The 7,900-nt window shown below is 42.4% G+C and overlaps 1 protein-coding gene across 3 annotated transcripts in view; it reads left to right on the top strand.

The window, feature by feature from the left end:
- Positions 1 to 1,741: 1,741 nt before the first annotated feature.
- Positions 1,742 to 7,900, top strand: part of RAP1GDS1 (Rap1 GTPase-GDP dissociation stimulator 1) — a 170,344-nt gene continuing 164,185 nt past the window's right edge. For 2 of the 3 annotated variants that reach the window (XM_058721852.1, XM_058721851.1), the window contains exon 1: positions 1,742 to 1,898. In XM_058721852.1, the coding sequence (XP_058577835.1) occupies positions 1,895 to 1,898 (4 nt within the window). In that variant the 5' untranslated portion in view covers positions 1,742 to 1,894. The remainder of the gene's footprint in view (positions 1,899 to 7,900) is intronic. The other variant, XM_058721853.1, reaches the window with a different exon arrangement.

Here is a 7,900-nt window from a genome sequence, read left to right as displayed (position 1 = left end):
ATCCTGTTTCCGATTCTGTGTCTCCCTCTCTCTCTGCCCCTCCCCCATTCATGCTCTGTCTCTCTCTGTCCCAAAAATGAATAAACGTTGAAAATAAAAAAATTTAAAAAAAAAATTAAAAAAAGAAAAGCCCAATAGCTTGGATATCTGTAGTTCAGTTGTATTTTCTTGTTTTACCAAACCTCTCTAATTATCGTGTTTCATTTTTGTTTTAGAAAACTCACATAAAATCTGCTCTCAACGAATTACAAGGCGCTTCTGACTTGTGTGCTTGTAAGGAATAAACGGAAACTGATCTGTCTGTGGGCGGGGGAGCGGGGGGGGGGGCGGCCCGGATTAAGAGAGAGAAAGCGCCTTTTTCTCAACATTGAATTGAGAATAAAAGTTGAAAGGGAAAAGCAAGCCCGATTCAGCTATGCAGCATCTCACTTCCACAGGTTGTACTGCTGTGGCCCTCTCCCCTGCAGGAGTGCGGGTGCTGCTGTCTGGGGAGAGCTAGCTGATTCCTTACCACGATTACGAGGGGTCTGGGCAAGACCAGAGTGTGGAAAAAAAGAACGTTTCCTCCAGCCTCCTCCCTCCCGGCAGAAGAACCAAAAACCTGGCGCCTTGCGCGCATGCCCAGTCGGGAGGGCGCCGTCCAAAGAGCGCGCCCCTGCTCAGGCTTTTCCCGCAGCTGTTGGGGGCTGGGGGGGGAGGGGGCGGCGGTGCCGGGAACCCGCAGCGGCCCGGCGGCCGGGGGAAACTCCGGCCGGCCGACTGGGCGGGGCCGCCGCTAACTCAGCTAGACTTTTATTTTCCTGCCTGGTAACCATGTTCCCGCCACCGTCCCAGGGAGAGGGGTGTGCCCTCGCGGTAGGGTGGAGCCCGAGGGCACCCCAGTTAAAAGGCTGTTGAGGCGTCTCGGGGGAATGGAAGGCCGCGCTAATGTCGGAAGAACATCTGACTCCCTGAAGGAAATCCAGGGCGGTCACTGTTCTCGACTGCCCAGACCTCTCTGTTTTTAAACTAGCCACAGCCAAGACAGCCCTAACTGTCCCACCGTTACGCCCGCTAACATTAAGCGCCCTCCCAGCGACCACCTCCCTGCTCTGTGCTCAGCGGGCCCACAGGCTGCTCTGAAAACGGGCGTCCTCAGGTATCTGTCTCTCAGAGGTGCTGGCCTTATCGCCTATGCGTCCATTCCAGCTTCATTTCAATGTGCCCGCTCTGCTTCTCGACCACCCTCCCGGGTCTGAGGCGGCCCAGCGTCTCCGGGAAATTCCCGCCTGTGCAACCGGGTTGTCCCGTAAAGAACATGGGTCGGTTTTCCGGGTGTGGACTGGCGGGGTCGGAAAGCAAGCCGGGGCAGGCCAGATGGTAGCACTCGGGACTCCGTATCCCCTTGCCTTGCCTTCTCCCGGCCCACCCACCGCACCGCAGGCGGTCGCCATCAAGCTCCTCCGCGGCGGCTGCAGCTGGTCCGCAAACACGCCCACCCGCACGCTCAGAATCACTTGCCTCTGGAGTGGAGGAAAAAAAAAAAAAAAAAAAAGAGGGAGGTACTGAGCATGCTCGGCGGGGAGGGCGGGGCGCTCCCGGGCCGCGAGTCAGGGCAGGCGCTCCTCAAGTCTGCTCGGCGTCTCCGCCGCCCGCCCGCTCGGAGCCGCGCCCGCCGCAGGCTGCGCCCGCCCGCCCCGCCCCGCCCCGCCCCGCCCCCCGCCGCTCGTCCCCGCCGCGGCCGCGCCGCCTGCAGCAGCAGCAGCAGCAGCAGCTGCTCCTCCCCGGCGGCCGCCCCCCGCGGGTCCCTCCCTGGCTGCGGGAGAGGCAGAGGTAGAGGGAGGACACAGCGCCGCGCCGCCCGCACCGGAGACCTTCGCCTCGCCCTGCTGGCTCCTCACCCTCTGGGAGGAACATGGGTAAGTCATCCTTCCTCCCCCGTCATCGCCTGACATTTTTCTCTTTCTCGGCGTGTTGCAGGGTGGGAAGCATTCCTCGCGCAAAGTTGCCAGATTTCTCAAATCCACGGGTGTAATACAGTGGCTCTTCCTCCGGGGAGAGTCGGCGCACGCGGAACGCACGCCGGTCCCCGGGCTGGGAGGGTCCCGAGCGCGGGGTGGGGTCGGGCCGCGGCTCCGGGCACCTCGCTGCCTCGCCTCCCCTCCTCCATTCTTCCTGCCCGAGCGGGTGCCCGGGCACCGCGGAGCCTGCCTCGCGGGCTAGCCTCCTCTGCCTGCCCCATCCCCGTTTCTCCGGAGGCCGCCCGCTTCCTTTCCCCGGCGTCTGCTGGGCTGGAGGCTCGGTCGGACCGCCAGAGAGACCACTTCGCCTAACTTCCCTGTCAGGGCGACCTTTCCCCATCTTGGGGACTGTTCATCCCGAGGCGGGGAAGTGCGAGCAAGTAGTTTGTCAGGGCGATTGTACAACGTGCACGGAAATTATTTTTGATGGGGGAGAGCGGACAGCTTCATGGGTTGAAAGGATGACTTGTCAGAGGCCACGAGGAACGTGAGGAAGGATGCATAGAGCCGCTAGCTGTTGAATTAGTGTTGGGTGACTACAGTGTGCAATATTCCTGTGCTCAGCCCATTTTCTTGGTTCCTTCGCCTGTCTACTGTAGGAGGAAACGCACCCTGTAACATGTTACCGAACTTACGTGTTAGTTATTCGTTCCCAGCTTAGCCTGCCTACATCTACATAATCTGATTTTAGTTCCTTTGTATGTCTGGTTAATCTCAAGAGATTGTTTTGGATGAGGTATTTAAAAGCAAATATATTTTCTAAAACTGCATATAATTTATCTTAAAATTTTTTCATAACATATTGCTTAAATACTAAGTTCAGTAATTACAAAAACGTCTGATTAATTCTGCAATTATTTTTTTTAATAGTAGCATTTCGGAATAGCATACTGCTACATGTTCCCAGTTTGCTTCCACTGTTATCACAGTTTCCTCTTTTTAAAATTTGCTCCATTGGCATCTGTCAACTCGGATTCTCCTACCCCTTCCGTGCAGGTTATTTTAAGTCTAAAATGAGTGTGGTTCTTTGATCTGTCAATACAGTGCTCAACACATCTAGAGTTAGGTCGTGGCAACTCAGAATCTTCAAGGAAGTATCTAAATCTAGAAATGGTGTCGATGGAGCTTACTGGGAAAGCAAATGCTCCAAGCTCTGTTTCAGACTTTTGAGGCTAGTGTTGCAGGAGGTGATATGAATGAAAAATGAATCTGGGTCCCTGAATTTTATTTTCAATTCAGTTTTTCTCCCCCTTTTGATGTGCTATTGACATGGTGAACAAATTTATGTGGAAATGGGTGGCTCATATGTACTTAGCTTTTCTCTAGGAGTAGAAATTTAAATAAATATTAATTCAGATTATCGGACACATTGTGAATTTTCCTTGAACATTCAGAAATTTACTCCTAATTGTAGGTCACAAGTTTCTCCTGTAAAATACATTTGCCCATGTTTCAAGGTGAGCTACAAAATCCATTTAAATAAAATTTTAACTTCCATGTTGAGTAAGAATCTTTTCAGTAGAAAAAATTCAGTTATGTTGCAATATTTATGAATAAAAATACTTAAAACAAAATTATTTACTTAAAAATAATTAATCTTCAAAATCTTGAATGTTATTGCTTGATTTCAAAGAATGGCCAGATAGAAACCTCATATTTGGAGCTTCTCAGATACTCTTTGATTAAATCAGTCTCCCATAGCACTCTGTACCTTGTTGGAGGCTTTTTAGTACTTACATAATCTGCCTTATAATGGAGTTGTTTATGTGTGTGTGTGGTTAGCATTTAGTCATGAGTTCCAAAAGATGAAAATTATGTCTTATTGATTTTTGTGTATCCCCCCACCCCTCTGTGCTTTCCACATAGTAGATATTCAATAAATCTTTGGTGAATTCATTGTTGAACTTAAAACCTACCTATTATTTTCAGTTTGTGAACCTGAAAATATGGGCTGTGAACAAACATTCAAGTTGGTAGACTATCATGGAGGCTTGGAGGAAATGGGAACAGAGAAGTATAATTTTACTATGACTACTCTTCTCTCACTAAAAAAAAAAAAAAAAGAAAAAAAAGAAAAAAAAAAAGAAAAAGAAAGTTGGGTCTTCTCAGAGTTAAAGGTTTTGGAATAACCTCCAGGCTAGCCATTTCCTTCTGCACTGCTGTTTTCAATGGTAAGGTGGTTTATCGGATGATCACTAGATACATACAATAATGTAAAATTGAAACCGTGGAAAGCAATTTCATATTCTGAACCAAGGAAGTTATAACAATTCGTGTATACATAAAAGGTATCTTGATTAATGGTAGGAAAAAAATCACTTTTTAAGGCCGTCTCAAGAAATAAATAAGGTGATTTAAAAAAAATTTTTTAATGTTTGTTTGTTTTTGAGAAAGAAACAGAGTGCGAGTGGGGGAGGGGCAGAGGGCAAGGGAGACACAGAATCTGAAGCAGGCTCCGGGCTCTGAGCTGTCAGCACAGAGCCCGATGTGGGGTTTGAACTCACAAACTGCGAGATCATGACCTTAGCTGAAGTTGGATGCTTAACCGACTGAGCCATCCAAGGCGCTCCATAAATAAGGTGATTTTTAATAATCTCATGGCAGTGATTTTTCCCTGTAAGAAAGTGAAAGAAACTTCCTATATAATGTTATGGGTGATGGCTATTATTTAATGTATATATTTTATTATAAATTCAACATGTACTTAATATTTATTGAATATCAACCACGTACACTGTACTGTGGGAGGAAAGAGAGGAATAAGACATTCATATTTCAAGCTGCATATAATATTAACAGGAATGAGATGGTACATACACAGCTATAACAGAAATAAAGTATAAGTGATATAAAATAACTTTACATTTACATGTATTGTAGATTCAGGGCATGGAGAAAAGGTTTTAGAAAAATGATGTTATTTGAAACAAAAAAAGTTGGTTAAGCTTCTGAAAGGTAAAAATGAATCAGGCCGGGGGTTGGGAGGAGAGAAATGGCATAAGTGAAGTTAGAGAGGGAACACTCAAGGAGTTTCAGGATATGGTTAAATAACCATGTTTGGTTGGAACAAAAGGTAAGGTAAGAGTGTGTGTCACCTTCCTCAGTACTAATAGGTAAAGACCAGATAATGGAGGACCTTAAATGACAAGTTGAAAAAGTTTTTGGACTTTGACTTGTCTGTTGAGGGACTGTGAAATGTTTTTCTGTAGTTAAGTGACGGATCAAGTCTGTGGTTTAGGAAAATTAATCTGTCAATTGAGTCAAGGATGAATTAGATGAAAAAATAGAGAACACTTCAGAGGGTGGTTGTTGCAGTGTGGGTGAAAATATTTACTGGTCTGAACTTGGCTGTGACAATGGGAAGAGAATACTGCAAATAAAGAACAGAATTTCCTTGCTAACCTATTGAATATGGAATTGAGAAAGGAGTCATACATTGTCACCTGGGCAATAGAGAGATGTAAAATTATTAATATATATTTAATCCACTGGAAGAGGAAATGTGAATCGTTAGTTTTGGACCTGGTGAATTGGACTGTTTAGTTTGCCATTTAGATTCTCTGTTCATTGATGACAGGGATTCTTATAATAGGTTTTGAATACATTTCTAACACTAGTGTCTGACACATAGTAGCCATGCAGTAACCATTTGTTGACTGACTGAAACTAGGTAAAAAAAATATATTTAACAAACAGTTATTTTAACTCTTAAGAGAGGATTTTGAACTAGAGATCTGGAAGTTACCCATAAATCTCCTGAGATGATATTTCAAGTTAGGTAGGAGGCTGAGAGACAACAGAGGGAAAGAAAAAATTTGTCCAAAGTAAGAATCTTGAAGAATGACCCATTGTTAGGGAAGTGGAATGGAATGATTTGACACTGGAAGGGACGTAGGAGTGAAAGACTAGAATCTGCATGTGGTTGGTTTCATGAAAGAATGGTCAATAATGTCTTTTGCTTCAGACCAGTGATATGGACTGAGAAAAGGATCTTTGTTGATGTAGTTTGCTTAGGATATTACTCAGTATATTTTCTAAAAAGCAGCTTTCAGAGGTATGCTAGAAATGGAGGTCAGTTGTAGAGGCTAACTGGATAATGAGTAAGTGGAACTAAGAATTCCCAATGTATTCATGCTATATCCCTTGACCTATTTAAAGATCTGTAAGTAAGCATAGGTTTTTAAAAACATTTTTAAAATGTTGCACTTTACATGGAATGACACATGCTATTTTCTTGCCTGAGAATAATTTGTTATCTCACCATAGTGCTTCAAAATTTCTTTGACATTCCATTTTTTATGTCATTGTGTCTTAGTACAGTATGCTTTTTATGTTTGCAATATCTGTCATACAGAGTGAGCTTAGAAATGGTTTTATAATTTCACATGACATTTTACATAAAGTGTACTCTTCACTGATGAATGGTTTTATCACTTTTTATTTACTATTAGTCTTTGTGAATTTTGGATTTCTCTAGTTGTATGTATGCCTCTAATTATACTCTTAATTCCTTGAGTTTTGTTTTTCTCTATAAATTTGTGTTAGCTTTAGATATAAGTCTTTTTTTTTTTTCCTCTTGTATTTCTAAGTCCAGGAATGGTTTCATAAATAAATAGTAAAAAATAGTACTTTTATTTGTTCTTTGCAAAGTAGAGGGATAAAAATCTTTGTAAACTGATAATCACTAAAATTTATTATTTTAAAAGAGATTGACTAGTTCAATAATTTTTCTTATGTTGCCGTTATATCTATGTTGTATATGTCTTTTTTTTTTTTTTTTTTTTTTTACTTATAGGAGAATTGAAATCATTAACTTTGGTAGAGTCATAGTCTATCTAGTACTATGATTTGGGAGGTTTTAATAACCCTAATTCATTTTGTGAACTGTAGATTTTAACTTTCACAGGAGCTTCTAGCTGCCTTTGGGGAAGAGTATGGTTTTCCTCTTCAGAGATTCCAAGTCACCTGAATTTGAACTTGGCAATTCTGGTGTTATTGGTGGCACCAACAACAGCTATAAGAATTACTTAAATTTTTTAATCCTTGCTCATAAATATCAGGAAGAGTGGAGAAGGAAGATCCACTCCTTTGGGAACTTCATGTTAATTTTAGATAATCATGTTCAGATAATACTTAATTTAAAATACTTTCCTAGGCATTTAACTTGGCAAATAGTTCTTTCTTGTGGAGAGAGGAGGTATAATAAATGAAGATACCAGAATAGGTTATAAAGTCTATTTTGGTTATAAAATCCTATGATTCTGTGAAACTGAACTTTAAAATGTACTCAGTATCATTGATGTCTTAAATATGCCATAAACATATAATTCATTTTTCTTTGGAGTAATGTCGACTTGAGGTAGCACTTCAGGGTTTGAACCAACCTGTTAGCTTTGTCTCACCAGACAGCCTTAAATACCATTACTCATACTGGCTAAGATATGGATTCAAATTGCAGAGTAATGTCATTCTCTCAGTACATCCATTTATACAACTTTTGTTGCTAGAAGCATTCCAGGCATTAAAAGTGAGAATTAGGATAGTGATAAATGGAAGTAAATTGAGCTGCTAGCTATGATTGGCTATGCTTACAAACTCCAAAGTCCTTCTAACTTTTTGTACAGAAAATTAATTTTGTCTTTATGAGCTATGTATCTGGCCTCTTCTCTAAAAGCTGTTTTGCTTAATTTTGTCCATATTTATGATTTTAATTACTATGTGTATGCTATTAGTGCCTGTGTGTGTGTGTGTGTGTGTGTCTGGGCTGTCTTTTCATCTAAGAGATTATTAGACATCTCTACATGCATAGTTAATTCAAACTCATTTAGTTCAAAAGCAAACTATTGTGTAATTATTAATAATGATAACTAGAGGTGTGATGGTTAATGTTTAACCAAAAT

The sequence above is a fragment of the Neofelis nebulosa genome, chromosome 3 (genome assembly GCF_028018385.1).
Source record: "Neofelis nebulosa isolate mNeoNeb1 chromosome 3, mNeoNeb1.pri, whole genome shotgun sequence".
NCBI classification, from domain to species: domain Eukaryota; kingdom Metazoa; phylum Chordata; class Mammalia; order Carnivora; family Felidae; genus Neofelis; species Neofelis nebulosa.
The sequence above is the reverse complement of the archived record's forward strand: the minus strand, read 5'-3'. Positions and strand labels throughout refer to the sequence as shown.